Below are 16632 nucleotides of genomic sequence, written 5' to 3' on the forward strand. Positions count from 1 at the left end.
TAAAGAAGCTAGACAAAGAACAAAGCCCAAAGTTAATATAAGGAAGGAAATAATGAAGATCAGATAAAAAATAAATAAAATAGAAACTAGAAAAACAATAGGAAAAAAATCAACAAAACTAATCAGTTGTTTTTTTTAAAGATAAATAAAGTCAACAAAACTTTAGCTAGACTAACAAAGTAAAAAAGAAGACTTAACTAAATAAAAACAGAAATGAAAGAGGGGATATTACAACTGATACCACAGAGATACAAAGGATTTGTTATACTATAACACAAAGAATTACTCTAATACTATAACCAGTAATACGCCAACAAATTGGATAACCAAGAACAAATGCATAAATTTCTAGAAACATACAATCTATCAAGACTGAATCATGAAGAAATAGAAAATGTGAACAGACCAAGAATGAGTAAAAGAGTGAGCCAGTAATAAAAAAGTCTCCCATCAAAGAAAAATTCAGGAACTGATGGCTTCACTGCTGAACTGTATTAAACATTTAAAGAGCTAATACCAATTTTTCTCAAACTCTTCCAAAATATGGAAGAGAAGGCCAGCGTTACCCTGATACCAAAGCCAGACAAGGACACTATGACAAAAGAAAACTACAGGTCAATATCCCTGATGAACATAGAAGAAAAAATTCTCAAAAAAACACTAGCAAACTGAATTTAATACCATATTAACAGAATCATTCACCACAATCAAGGGGGGATTTATCCATGGGATGCAAGGAAGGATCAACATATGCAAATCAATAAATATGATATATTACTTTAAAAGAATGAAGGGCAAAAACCACATCATCATCTCAATAGATGCAGAAAAAGCATTTGACCAAATTTAGCATCCTTTCATGATAAAAACTCTTAACAAACTAGGTATAGAAGGAATGTAGCTCAACACGATAAAGGCCATATATGACAAGCCCAAAGCTAACATCATACTCAGTAGTAAACAGTTGAAAGATTTTCCTCTAAGATCAGGAACGAGTGGCCTACTCTCACCACTTCTATTGAACATATAACTTAATATACTAGCCAGAGCAATTAGGCAAGAAAAAGAAATAAAACGCATCCAAATCAGAATGGAAGAAGTTAGACTGTTTGCTGATGACGTGACCTTATATATAGAAATTATTTAAAACCCCACAAAAGGACTGCTACAATTAATAAATGAATTCAGTAAATATGGAGGATACAAAATCAACATACAAAATGCAGTAGCATTTCTGTACACTAACAATGACCTACCTAAAAAATAAATGAAGTAAACAGTTTTCTTTATAGTAACTACAAAATAAAATACTTAGAAATACATTAAACCAAGTAGGGGAAATATCTGTAAATTTAAAACTATAAAATTCTGACAAAAAAATTGAAGAAGACAAAAATAAATGGAAAGATTTCCTGTGTTCATGGATGGGAAGAGTTAATATTGTTAAAATGTCCATTTTATCTAAAGCAATCTACAGATTCAATGAAATTCCTACAAAAATTCCAATGACATTTTCCACAGAAATTTTTAAAAAATTCTAAAATTTGTATGGAACCACAAAAGACTCCAAATAGCTAAAATCAATCTTGAGTAAAAAGAGCAAAGCAGGAGGGATCACACTACCTGATTTCAAAATATACTACAAAACTATAGCAATCAAAACAGCATGGTGCTGGCATGAAAACAGATGCATACTAATGGAACACAACAGAGAGCTTAAAAACAAATCTATGCTTTTGCAGTCACTTGATTTTCAACAATGATGCCAAGAACATAAAATGGGGAACAGGGCCAGGTGCAGTGGCTCACACCTGTAATCCCAGCACTTTGGGAGGCCGAGGCGGGCAGATCACCTGAGGTCAGGAGTTTGAGACCAGCCTGGCCAATATGGTGAAACCCTGTCTCTAATAAAATTGAAAAATTAGCTGGGCATGGTGGTGGGTACCTGTAGTCCCAGCTACTCAGGAGTTTGAGGCAGGAGAATCGCTTGAACCCAGGAAGCAGAGGTCACAGTGAGCCAAGATCATGCCACTGCACTCCAGCCTGGGCAACACAGAAAGACTCCATCTCAAAAAAAAAAAAAAAGAAAAGAAATTTAAAAATTGGGAATAGACAGTCTCTAAAATAAATGGTGGTGGGAAAACCGGACATCCACATGCAGAAGAATGAAATTGGACTCTGATCTCACATCATATGCAAAACATCAATTTAAAGACTTAAATATCAGATCTGAAACTGTTAAACAGAAAAAAAAATAGAAGAGCTCTGTGGCAATTGTCTGTGTAATGATTTTTTTTGCATATAACCCCAAAAGCCCAGGCAACAAAAGCAAAAATAGACAAACGGGATTACATCAAACTAAAAAGCTTCTGCATGGCAAAAGAAGCAATCAATGGAGTGAAAATACAACCTGCAGAATAAGAGAAAATACTTGCAAACCACATGTCTGATAAAGAATTGCTATTTCAAATATATAAGGTATTCAAACAACTCAATAGCAAGAAAACAAATGAGCCAATTTTAAAAATGGGCAAAAAACCTGAATAGACTTTCTTTCTTTTTTTTTTTTTTTTTTTTTCTCTTCAAGACAGAGTCTCACTCTGTCACCCAGGCTGGAGTGCAGTGGCACAATCTCGGCTCACTGCAACTTCCACCTCCCAGGTTCAAGCGATTCTCCTGCCTCAGCCTCCCAAGTAGCTGGGACTACAGGCACTTGCCACCACGCCCAACTAATTTTTTGTATTTTTAGTAGAGACCAGGTTTCACCGTGTTAGCCAGGATGGTCTCAATCTCCTGACTTCATGATCTGCCCTCCTCGGCCTCTCACAGTGCCAGGATTACAGGCGTGAACCACCGTGCCCAGCCCTGAATAGGCTTTCTAAAGAAAGACATACAAATGGCCAACAAGTATATGAAAGAAGACTCAAAATCACTGATCATCAGGGAAGTGTCAATTAAAACCACGATGAGATATCAAGTCACACCTGTCAGAATAGCTATTATCAAAAAGACAAAAGATAATATGTGTTGGTGAGGATGTGGAGAAAAGGGGATTCTCGAACACTGGGAATGCAAAGTAGTGTAACTATTATGAAAAACAGTATTTAAGTTCCTCAAAAAACTAAAATAGAACTACTTTATGATGCAGTAATCTCCCTACTGGATATATATCCAAAGGAATTGAAATCAGTATTTCGAGGTGATATTTCCACTATCATGTTCATTGTAGCATTATTTACAAATAGTCAAGATATGGATTCAGTCTAAGTATCCATCAACAGGTGAGTGAATAAAGAAAATGTGGTGTATATGCACACAATAGAATACTATTTGGCCTTTTTTCAAAATTTCCATAGGTTTCGGGGGAACGGATTGTGTATGGTTACAAGAGTAGGTTATTTAGTGGTGATATGTAAGATTTTGATGCACCTACCACCCGAGCAGTATACACTGTACCCAACTTGCAGTCTTTTATCCCTCACCCCCCTCCCACCCTTTCCACCGAGTCCCCAAAGTCCATTGTATCATTCTTATGCCTTTACATTCTCATAGATTAGCTCCCAGTTATGAGTGAGAACATATGATGTTTGGTTTTCAAAAGAAGAAAATTGTGTCATCTACAACAACATGAGTCAACCTGGAGGACATTGTGCTAAGGGAAATAAGCCAGACACAGAAGGAGAAATGCTGCGTGATACCACCTATATGATGAATCTAAAATAGGCAAACTCATAGAAGTAGAGAGAATGGTGATCACCAGGAGGGTGCGAGGAGGGGAGGACAAGACTGGAGAGATTTAAAAGAGTACCTAGGTTGGTCAAAGGATACAAAATCTCAGGAGGAATGCTTCCAGAGATCTATTGTACAACACCGTGACTATAGTTAGTCACAATGTATTATATCCTTAAAAAATGCTAAGAAAGTGGATTTTTTAATGATTGCCATTCTAACTGGTGTGAGATGATATCTCATAGTGGTTTTGATTTGCATTTCTCTGATGGCCAGTTGTGCACATGTACCCTAAAACTTAAAGTATAATAAAAAATAAAAATAAAAATAAATAAAAAATAAAAAGAAAGTGGATTTTAAGTGTTCTCACCACAAAGAAATGATAAGTATGTTAGGTTAAAAAAAAAAAAAGAAAAAGAAAACTAAAGAAAAATGTTTATCACTTAACCAACTCAAAACCCAATCTGCCATATTCATGCATTCTAGATTACCCATAACTAAAAACAAAATTTTGTACTGATACTTGACATAGAAATTAAAGCAAAAATGTCAAAAAATTTAACAAATTTGGAGCTGCAGATTCTTTGCTGAAAATATTTTCCCTTACCAAGAAACAGTCTCCTCTCAAGAGAAATAAGCCTTGTGTCAAGACAACAATGCTTCTGTGAAGAGACTTCGTTGAGAGTTTTTGTTCTCTGGTGACAACAACACAGTTTGAATTAATTCATTCATCAAACAAAATAATTTTTCATGATCAAACTTGTAATAATTAGAGCATAGTGGGATACATTTTCAAAAAGAAGGCACACTCCCCTCTGTTTGAAGGTTTTTGTGTATTTATCTGGTGTTTCGGAGGTTAATTAATTGATATTAATTAATTATAAATAGTTAATCCACAAAGAAAATGCAATTTTCCTATGGAAAAATAATTGGTTCAAGGATATCCAGCAGCTCACAGTTGACCAACAAGGAGCGGCCTGGCTTACAGACAGCAGTTGCAAAGTGAATGGACAATATACTGTTTGGAAAGCTGCTGCTTTGGTCAAAGAAGGTAAAAACTGATCTGCTCAGTGGGTGAATTGCATGCTGTTTTTCTAAGAGTAACGGAAGAACTAACAGTGGTGGAAGCCCCTGTGTTTGGGTTTTCACTGACTCACTGGGCAGTGACCAATGGCCTGGCCATATACTCAGGCAAGAGGGCAGTGGAAACCTGTCCTATCGAAAGGAAACCCACATGGAGCATGGCCCTATGAAGATTTGAGGGGTGCATTAAAGTAGAACCTATCAGTGCCCATCAGAAGAACTCTCATCCAGGTTCAGAAGGTGACTGGAATCAACAAACAGATATCTACGGGTGCTCCCTTGAGGTGGCCACCTGAGTCCATGAAATGGGTGGATATGGGATATGGGGGCACCGCAGCAGTGCAGAGATGGGCTGAACCTAGACACGTTCCTCTTGCACCCTCCTTGGGCACATAATGCCAAAACTGTACTGCTTGTCAATAAGAGAGACAGAGACTGCCGATGGCTATGGGGCAGATTCTCTGTGGGGAAAGAAGGCCCTGAACACAGCTGATGAGTGGGACTGATGCTGGCAGCCCAGGAAGCTACAAATAGGTCTTGACGGGAATAGACACTGACTCTGGACTGGGCTTTGTTTACCCTGCGGAAGATGAAAATGCTTGGAGTGCCATAACAAAAACAAAAAACAAGAAACAGAAGATATTACATGGATTTGGATGGTTATCATTTCTTCAGACCAATGAACACACCATACAGCCCATAATGTCCAACAATGGGTAGAGATATCCTCCTCAGAGTGATAGTTTGATAGAGAAATAGGACAGGTAACTGAAACAATGGTTACCTGAAATAAGGAGATGGCAGACAGGGCTGGTTTACCTGGTTTCGCAGCTGTGTGCTCACACTGCATATGAATGGGATTAAAGGGGTGTCCCCCTTAGATATTTTTTTTCTCTGGCTGATCTTGGGGAGAGGGGATAGGGAGAATGCTGGTATGATTAAGCAATTCTTGCCAAGGTAGAGAGTGCACTGGTAATAACAACTATAATTTTTTCTTTCTTTCCCAAGTTACCCCTCAAATAATTCTTTTTTCTCCACTACCTGATACAATGGTCCTTGTACTAGGGCTGCAACTGCAAGTACTTGGAAGCAGGGATGATTTCTAAACCGAAAACTGTAACTATGTTTTTAAACCTTATGTCAGAATTCCTAAGGACCTAATGGGGGTAGGTTATGCTTTGACCCCCACTGGCAAAACTGGGGCTAAGAGTGAATACAGCTATATTGCCTGGGTGGTAAAAATGGTTCACTAGTTCAGAGCCTATGTAACCTTACCCTACACGAATGGGTATAGACTGAGGAGAGGCCCTTGCTAGACTAGCATTGTTACCAGCAGTCTGGACCAGCATAGTGGCCAAACCTAATGTCCCTTCCAGAGGTGGAAAAGTTGAGTAAAAATAAATGACAAATGGAAAAAGGAGAAATAGTAGCTGAGGGTAAAGGAATAAATAAATAGGATGCACTATCATCTCGAAAGAGTCTCAGAGCAAGAGACGACATTGTCTCAGCTCAATTATAACAGATGCCTTAAAGGGTACAATACATGTTTGCCAAAGACCACTCCTGCTTTTGGAACCCAATGAGATAAAAAGGAAGCCTGCAAACCCAGTGGCCACAGCCTGGGAGACATTCATGCAGTATGATGGACTGGACTGATAACTAATGACTGAATAGAATTCTAGTAATGTGGGGGTATCTTTTGAGTTATACATACTTTTTTGTTTTTTATTTGTTTGTTTTGAGACAGCATCTCACTCTGTCACCTGGGTTGAATATAGTAGCACTATCTCAGCTCACTGCAACCTCTGCCTCCTGGGCTCAAGTGATCCTCCCATCTCAGCCTCCCGAGTAGCTGGTACTACAGACGCACACCAATATGCCCAGCTAATTTTTGAGTTTTTTTTGTAGAGATGGGGTTTTAGCATGTTGCCCAGGCTGGTCTCAAACTCCTGGGCTCGAGTGATCTGCCCACCTTGGCCTCCCAAAGTGCTGAGATTACAGGCGTGAACTACCGTGCTCACCTGAGTTGTGTATTCTTTTGATGTAACTGATCTGTGTTTGAAAACTGGGTGATGGCCTGTGGTGATGTGTGTGTGTGCACGCACACGTGAGTGTACACACACCCAGTCACATATATATATTGATGCCCTATGTATCTCTTCATCTATACCCTTTGTAATATCCTTTATTTATTTATTTACTTACTTACTTATTTTTGAGACAGTCTCACTCTGTTGCCCAGGCTGGAGTGCAGTGGCGTGATCCTGGCTCACTGCAAACTCCGCCTCCTGGGTTCAAGCGATTCTCCCGCCTCAGCCTCCCAAGTAACTGGGATTACAGGCACCCGCCATCATGCCTGGCTAATTTTTGTATTTTTAGTAGAGAGAGGGTTTCGCCATGTTGGCCAGGCTAGTCACAAACTCCTGACCTCAGGTGATCTGCCTGCCTCGGCCTCCCAAAGTGCTAGGATTACAGGTATGAGCCACCATGCCCGGCCCTGTAATATCCTTTAGAATAAAGTGATGAACAACAAAAAAAGATGTTCAGAACTAAACTCATTAGTAAACTCCCCTTTAAACATCAGCCCCCTTTTTTTACACAAAATTGCCTAATATTTATTTTATTATAAAGAGATCTTTTGACATGGAAATGCTGAAGGGATTACATTGTCTTAAATCATGCATTTGTGACAGGAAATTACTCAGCACACCACATAGTTGCAAACACAGAAAAACATTATAGTAAGATGATCAATAATCCTGCAGAAGGACCTGGGTTCAAATCCCAGCCCCAACAGCTACTGGTGCTTGCACCTGGCATGGCATGGACAAGACGTGTTCCCCATGTTGTTTCCTCTTCCTAGTCAGTGACTTTAGGGAATAACAACTAAATTCTGGCAAATGGCATGTGGTGGAAGGGATAGCAGATGCTACTAGGCACTGCCCTAAGAACATTGCATAGGACCCTCCAGCTGTCCCTTTGCCTTCAGCAGTACTGTGAAGGCCACCTCTTGAGGATGATATGTTCATAGCATGAAGGGACCTGGATTCCTGAGTCACCACCTGAAGGCTAAGTGCCACCATCAGACTATGACACAAGCAAAAATTAACCTTGGCTTGGAAGCCACTGAGGCTTGAGGATTATGTGTTGCTGCAGTGTGTGTGTGTGTGTGTGTGTGTGTGTGTGTGTGTGTGTGTGTGTGTGTGTTGGCTACAATAAAAAAGCAGCACTAGAAGCTAAGCTAAAAGAGAGAGAGAGAAACCTATGGGAATGGGGGTTCCTGCAGGGAATTGGAACTGGCAAAGAAGAAATCTTCTTAAGGAAACTCAAGAACAAGTTATCAGATAGCTGAGCAAAGAGGGAGTTATGAAGCCAAGGTAACATTCCTAAATCTCTTCTACCCCTGATCAGGATTTGTGCTAAAGCATAAAAAAGAGTAGAGCCAGGGGGGTCCCCTGGACCCATCTCTGTGAAAATGCAATGAAGAAAAGTAGCTGGGAGTCAGAGAGACCCTGACAGAGGCAGGGGTGACCTTTGGGCAAAGTGGAAGGTGAGACAGATGACAGGAGAGCTACAGATTCAAGGAGAGCAGAAATGAATTATTTTAAATTGCTACTATGGTTCTACGGCTGCCTTAAAATTATATTAAACAAGAAAGACCTTTCACATGGAGGGATTTTTCTCACACATGGAAAACTAACTCTAAGCAAATTATACACGTTTCAAGAACCTCAGAAAATAAAACAATATGACGTAAATGTCAATGTAAAAAGATATTATTTTTGAAACTTGTTTAGACTGTGACCAATGCACAAAGGCACCTATATCTAATTTCATATTATTTCATGAAAATGGGAGCTTTCAATCTGCAATATTCAGAAAATGGTAGAACTATTATCAGAAAGCAGCTTACTTAAACCGTAATTTGCTATTATTTACAAGTATGGGGCTATAAAATAGTTTTGTTGTTTTAATAGAAGACATAACAGATGACTGTTTCGTGAATCAAGATCAATTTGCCATCTCCTGGGTTCCAGAACAATTCTGATGAATTTACCAGCAACCACCAAACTATTTCAGGGTTGTATTAGTCTGTTCTCATGCTGCTATGAAGAAATACCCGAAACTGGGTAATTTATAAAGGAAAGAGGTTTAATTGACTCACAGTTCCACAGGGCTGGGGGGGCCTCAAGAAACTTACAATCATGGTGGAAGAGTAAGCAAACATGTCCTTCTTTACATGCTGGCAGGAAAGAGAAGAATGAGAACTGAGCAAAACCATTATCAAACCATCAAATCTTGTAATGAATTACTATCACAAGGACAACATGGGGGAAACTGCCCCCATGAGTTAATTATCTCCACCTCATCCCACCCTTGACACATGGGGATTATTACAATTCAAGGTGAGATTTGGGTGGGGACACAGAGCCAAACCATACCAGGAGTCTAAGTACAATTAACAAAGTTCATATATTTGTAATGCAAAAATGCTATGGCCTTTTTTTTTCTTTTTTTTTTAAATTATACTTTAAGTTTTAGGGTACATGCGCACAATGTGGTTAGTTACATATGTATACATGTGCCATGTTTGTGTGCTGCACCCAGTAACTCATCATTTACATTAGGTATATCTCCTAATGCTATCCCTCCCCCCTCCCCCTACCCCAGCATAGGCCCCGGTGTATGATGTTCCCCTTCCTGTGTCCAAGTGTTCTCATTGTTCACTTCCCACCTATGAGTGAGAACATGCGGTGTTTGGTTTTCTGTCCTTGTGATAGTTTGCTGAGAATGATGGTTTCCAGCTTCATCCATGTCCCTATGCTATGGTCCTGATGTCAACTGAAAGTCAAAGTATTACAATCATGCATTGCGTAATGATGGGGATATGTTTTAAGAAACGTGTTGTTAGGTGATTTCATCATTATGCTAATGTCATGGAATTTACTTACACAAACCTAGATGATATAGCCTACTACACACCTAGGCTATACAGGATAGCCTATTGCTCCTAGGCTACAAATCTGTACAGCATGTTATTGTAGTGAATACTGTAGGCAATTGCAACACAATGATAAGTATATTTGTGTCTAAACATAACTAAACATAGAAAAGTTACTATTAAAACACAGTATTGTAATCTTATGGCACATCATTGTTTACGCATGTCTAAATATATCTAAACATAGAAAAGTTACCATCAAAATACAGCATTGTAATCTTATGGCACACCATTGTTTATGCGGTCCATCACTGACCGTCAGTATGTGGTCCATCATGACTATACTTCTATTACTGTTACGTTGTACATGTACATGTACATGACTATACTTCCATTATTGTTACTGTTGTTAGTAGAAGGCCCAAGGAGATTCCTATATGCCTACATGTGCTATAATGTGCTATTAGCATTGGAGACATTAAATCACCTTAGATGGTAACAGTAAAATTCTTTTTCCCATTAACAAGCAAAAATAAAAATAATTAATTATGTTTCTGGAAATTTCAAATCAATGGTTTAACCATGACAGTGCAGAAATGCTGAGAAGATAATAGGCACAATTTAAAATACACAGCTATTTAGTTATTCCAAATTCTGTCTGTAGCTTTGAAGAAATAGGGACACATTATAAAGTATCATATACTATGTATTTATAGAAATGGTGTATTTCTGAAGATTAAAAATAAAATTATAAAATAGGAAATTGGATCTCTATTTCATACTATATATATGTAAATCAAATTCATATTGATTAAAGACTTTGGTATAAAACAAAATTTTTAAATGTTTAGTGGAAAATAAGGTTAATATCCTTTAGATCTTCATGCAGGGAAACATTTTCTTAAATTGGACATAAATGTATTAACCAGAAAAGTAAAGTTTGAGAAATATAATGTCTATTCCTCAAAAGAGCCCTTGAAGTCAAATGACAAGTTACAAACTTGAAGAACATATTTACAATTTGTATAACAAATTATTAGTATCAAACAGAATTCTAACAAATCAACAAGAAGAGTGTGCACACACACACAGATAATGGCAAATAAACATATGAAGAGGAGTTCAGCATGATTAGTGTTCAGCAGACTACAGAGGCCATAATGAGACTCCTTTTTATACCTATCCAGTGGGCAGACATTAAGAACTCTGACACTACCAAATGCTGAAGAAGATGTGAGTCTACAAACTCACTTGTATACTGCACATGTGAGTAGATATTAGTGCAACACTTGGGAAAAACAGTTTGATATGACCTCCTATAATTGGTCAATTACATATTTTATGTTTCACAATTTTACTTCTAGGTATATACCTTAAAAACCTCCAGCACATACACAACAGAAGACATACAAGAATGCATATCTGTCCCTGTTCATAGAATGGAATTTTATATGGCAGTCAAGAACTCCAACACTATGGATGTCTTAGTAATAACAGTATTAAGTGAAAAAGTAAGTGCCAGAGAATTGCATGCATGATACCATAACATGAATCATGCATGATACCATTTTTATAAACTTTAAAAGAATTAAAAATAAATGTTTCTATAAAAACATGTAAATATTAAAATGATTAAAAAGGAAAACAGGCTGGGCGCGGTGGCTCACGCCTGTAATCCCAGCACTTTGGGAGGCCGAGGCGGGCGGATCACGAGGTCAGGAGATCGAGACCATCCTGGCTAATATGGTGAAACCCTGTCTCTACTAAAAATACAAAAAATTAGCCGGGCGTGGTGGCAGGCACCTGTAGTCCCAGCTACTTGGGAGGCTGAGGCAGGAGAATGGCGTGAACCTGGGAGGTGGAGCTTGCAGTGAGCTGAGATCGCACCACTGCACTCCAGCCTGGGTGACAGAATGAGACTCCATCTCAAAAAAAAAAAAAGAAAAGAAAAGAAAAGAAAAGAAAAAGCAAACAAAGAACTGATCAACTCAAGATTCAGGGTAGTTGTTATCTGTTATCTCTGGAGAGAAAGGAGAGGTGAAGGGATGAACAAAGGAGGAGCCTATAAGGTTAGTTGTCAGAAACAACTTCTGTTTTTGGTGGTGGTTTCACTGGTGCTTAGTAAATATGTAAAAATAGGCTATGCGTGAACAAGATCGGAGAGTGCCACAAACCGAGTGTTATCATCAATTCAATTCTGTGCACATAAAATCCTTTAAAAAAAGATGAATCCCCTTTGAGAACAAACCTAGATAAAAAATATCAAACTGAAATCATGTCAGTCCAAATATATCGAAAACCTCCACCAGCCAGCTCTGATAGAGACTATTTGTAAAAGGATCTTTATTTAACATTATTTCCAAAAGAGATATTGCAACCATCTAAAAGATTCATCAATAGAGGAATAGCTTAAAATATCTGTCTACATTTATACTCTTTCATTAATTCATCTCATCAACACATTGACTGAGTGTCCACAATTTGTCAGACACTGTGGAATACAATCATGAACAAAACTGATCCAGGCCCTGCCCTCATGTGGCTTAACAATCCTTTTAAAAAGGGAAGACAGGCCAGGCGCAGTGGCTCACACCTGTAATTCCAGGACTTTGGGAGGCTGAGGTGGGTAGATCACCTGAGGTCAGGAGTTTGAGACCAGCCTGGCCATTATGGTGAAACCCTGTCTCTACTAAAAGTACAAAAATTACCCGGGCATGGTAGTGGGTGCCTGTAATCCCTGCTACTTAGGAGGGCTGAAGCAGGAGAATCGCTTGAACCTGGAAGACAGAGGTTGCAGTGAGCCGAGATCATGCCACTGCATTCCAGCCCGGGCAACAAGAGCAAGACTCTGTCTCAAAATAAAATAAAATATAAAATAAAAAAGGGATGACAGGTAGTAATCAAAGAGTCACACACACAAATGTATGCTGAAAACAGACAGTACTGTGAAGTAAGGAACACAGGGTTATAGAAGAGAAAAATGGAGAGAGACTTATCTTGAAGCCTTCAGTCAAGACTTCCTGAGAAAAGGGACATTTAATAGAGGCCTGAAACAACAGAGATCTGGGAGTAGTTACCCAAGCAAAAGGGAGACAGGGAGGAAGTATTGTCCAAGCACAAGGTTGAGAGGGTGGATCCTGTGGCAGATGAGAGATCAAGCTATTACAGAGGTAAAAGGTCAAGGTGGCTGAAACCAGGGCAAGGGAGACATGGGGGTGAGATAGGGCTGGAAAAGCAGGCAAAAGACATACCCTGGTGCAGAATGAGGCCAAGGATTTCAATCTCTGTTCAAAGAGCAATGTGAAGAAGAAGTTTAAGCAGAAAAGCAACTACATCAGAATCTCACTGCGAAGGGATGCCCTACAGCCACGTGGAGAATGGAGGGTCCGGGCATGGATGAGGCAAAGGCCGATGCCCACTTTGACATGAGAACCCTGGCTCTAGTGTGCAGCAGGGTCAAGAATTGTTGGAGGAACAGCAGGAGGCCATCTCAGCAGCACAGGCAAGGGGCAAAGGCCACTAGCCTGAAGGTGTTGGCAGTGGGGCTACAGAGGGTGGAGGATTTGAGAATTCTCTAGGTGGTAAAATGGAGAGCATCAGAGGTGGAAAAAATACGAAGAGAGAGGGAGAGGGAGGCACCTAGAATGACTTGTAGATGTCTGGCTTCTAGAAATGGATGGAACGCTGGAAGACGAGCTGTGTTGGGCTGGGAACACGATGAGTTCAGTTTGGAGATGACTGAGCTTAGGTTGTCCTGGGACACCTAAATGGAGATGCCATGTAGGCTGTCAAGTAAGTAGGTCTGGAGGGGAGCCTCACCTGGAGATAAAAATCTGGGGACACCATGTAACTGTTCAAATGAATGAGGTCACTCCATATAAACTGACTTGGTATGATGTCTGTGATCCACTGCCAAATGCATACTGAAAAAAGGCAAGTTATAGAACAATATGTATCATATCACTTTTTAAAAACATGTAGAAAAATACTTAATCATCTGGCCTGCAAGAGAAATACACACACTCTGACCTACACACAGACACACACACATATACACACACATACACACACGCAATGAAAGAATATACTAAATATTAACCTATCCCTATGATTTGATAAAGTTTAGGTGGGAATAGATAAGTAAATGAATTTCACTTTTATAAATTTCTGCTTTGCTGACTCTTGTTTCTTACAATGAGTACTTCATAACCCCCATGCCCACTTCATTCCATCCCTTTTTCACCCCCAACTCCTACCTTATCCTGAATCCCCACCCAGTGGCAGAAGCTGGCAAGAGAATGGGATGGAAAGAGAAAAGATGATGTCAGTTTTGCACATTATTTTATAACAAAATAAGAACAACTTGGTGTTTGCTTTTAAGATGCATCAAAATAGCTGTGTCAAAACATTCCCTGGTAAAATGCCATTCCTGCTCCTGAAGGGTTTGTAATCAAGTTGGCTGAGCAGTAAGTCAATTAAGATGATTGTCAGAGCATGAAGTCTACAGCAACACTGTCCACTGCACTCTCCCTAGAGGCCCTCAATGTGCTCTGAGGATTTCCAAGTCTCATGTAACACCCAAGAACACACCACACTAACCAAGAAATGTTAAAAACTTCCCATTGTGGAGAGCAAGGTAGCAGGAACTTGAACTAATGAACATACAAGAACAAAAGGAAATTAATATAAACAAGAAGATTAGGTGGCTTTTGTGGTTTATCCTGGGTTTTTCTTCAGTTACTTAATATAATCACCCTGCACAGTGCCAGCCCACACTCAGTACATACTTGTGGAATTGTTTTTAAAATATCCAAGCCTCTATTGGGCTGAGAATATTATTTTCCCTGAACAAAAATGGGGTAATGCTGAAACAGAAGCATTCTAATGTCAGAAAGCCAAGAGACATATTGTGTAGCCCCATGTGAACTTTCTTCTTCCATTCCTTGATTACATAAAGCATAGATTGATAGCATCAAATGAGATCTTGAAGCTGCCTTGTTCAACAGCTGGGCACAGCATTGTTTAACCATGCTTGACTAAGAAGTGTATGCTGAAAATATGGAACCAGCTCAAATGCCCATCAATCAACGAGTGGATAAAGAAACTGTGGTATATATATACAATGGAATACTACTCAGCCATAAGAAGGAATGAATTAGGCTGGGCAAAGTGTCTTATGCCTGTAATCCCAGCATTTTGGGAGGTGGAGGCAGGTGGATCACCTGAGGTCAGAAGTTCAAGACCAGCCTAGCCAACATGATGAAACCCCATCTCTACTAAAAACACAAAAATTAGCTGGGTATGGGGGTGCATGCCTATAATCCCAGCTACTTGGGAGGCTGAGGAAGGAGAATCACTGGAGCCCAGGAGGCAGAGGTTGCAGTGAGCCGAGATCACACCATTGCACTCCAGACTGGGAAAGAGTGAGACTGTCTCAAAAAAAAAAAAATTAATTAATGGCATTCACAGCAACCTGGATGGGACTGGATACTATCACTCTAAGTGAAGTAACTCAGGAATGGAAAACCAAACATCATATGTTCTCACTCATAAATGGGAGCTAAACTATGAGAATGCAAAGGTATATGAATGACACAATGAACTTTGGGGACTCAGGGAGAAGGGTGACAAGGGGATGAGGAATAAAGATCACAAATTGGGTTCAGTGTATACTACTTGGTTGATGAGTGCACCAAAACCTCACAAATCACCAAAAAGAACTTACTCATGTAACCAAGTACCACCTGTTCTCCAAAAAAACTATGTAAATAAAAAAAAAAGAGGTGCACGCTGTACAGACATATACCTAATAACTGAACCATGAGTATGTATCGTACCGGGAAGGCAAACACAGGTGAAATTGCTCCCATCTTGCTTTTCATTTGCATCAATACAGCTCGCGTTGTTTTGGCAAGGTTTCCTCTGGCAAGCATCGTATTCTTCACAGAAAGTACCCACGTACTGCTCCTCACAGGTACAGGAAAAAGTTGCCTAAAACACAAAAAAACACAGTGTCTATTACCTGGCACCTCTCAACAGTGTGCTTTGGCTGTGAGACTCAAAGTTTGAAAGAACCCCTTCCGTTTTATAATCAGCAATTTAATCAAATCACTTATGTCATAATCTAGTTGAAATCATCGCTTTAAGACAAATAGCATGTTTCTTTACAGTCTAATCTCAAACATATTTTTCTATTCTTTGTTCATATTTATCCCCGTCATTTTCAATCTTCCTAAAGTAGAAATGAAATGAACTTGTTTTAAGCTAAAATTGAAGTTTTGCTGGCCAGACATGGAAATGGCAATTTTGCTAGAGCAGATAGTTTAATGCTACTGCCATTAAACTAGATGTCACTCCAACCAACTAAAACCTTCAACAGAGATAGCACTTGCAACAAAAATGTCATCAAATGTCCAACCCAGACCGTCCTTTCAGAACACTGAGAAAATGCACTGAATCACTCCTTCAACTGGCCTCAATGTACAGCCATGCAGATTACCTGAGTGCAAGAGAAAACAAAAGGAGTATAATTCAAGTAACCATTTTGTATCGCTTATGATATTAACATTATCTTAGTAAAAGACCGTAACTCAGACACAGAGAATGGAATTTGACTTGAAGCTTCATTTCTGAGATAGCTGCAAAATACAAACAAAACTGGGTTTCTGTCCCCTTCTTAATGCCAGCCTAGGGGTACGGGCATGTCTGAAATAAACCACAAATCTGTCCCCAAAGCCTACACAAAGCAATATAGATCATTACAGAAGATTTTTATGAGGAAGAGAGGAGGAGAGGCAAAGGAGAATGACATTAACAGATCTTACTACTTAAGAAAATCTAAACAAAACAGACAAAAGCCCCTTGCCCAGCTCATCTCC

General features: G+C 39.3%; 1 protein-coding gene across 2 annotated transcripts in view; it reads right to left on the reverse strand.

Moving 5' to 3' along the window:
- The window catches only part of DNER (delta/notch like EGF repeat containing), a 357056-nt gene that overhangs the window by 140229 nt on the left and 200195 nt on the right, over nt 1-16632 (reverse strand). For both annotated transcript variants that reach the window (XM_516135.6, XM_009444488.3), the window contains exon 6: nt 15592-15745. In XM_516135.6, coding sequence (XP_516135.3) covers nt 15592-15745 — 154 coding nt within the window. The remainder of the gene's footprint in view (nt 1-15591; nt 15746-16632) is intronic.

This window comes from Pan troglodytes, chromosome 13 (assembly GCF_028858775.2).
Source record: "Pan troglodytes isolate AG18354 chromosome 13, NHGRI_mPanTro3-v2.0_pri, whole genome shotgun sequence".
Classification (NCBI taxonomy): Eukaryota; Metazoa; Chordata; class Mammalia; order Primates; family Hominidae; genus Pan; species Pan troglodytes.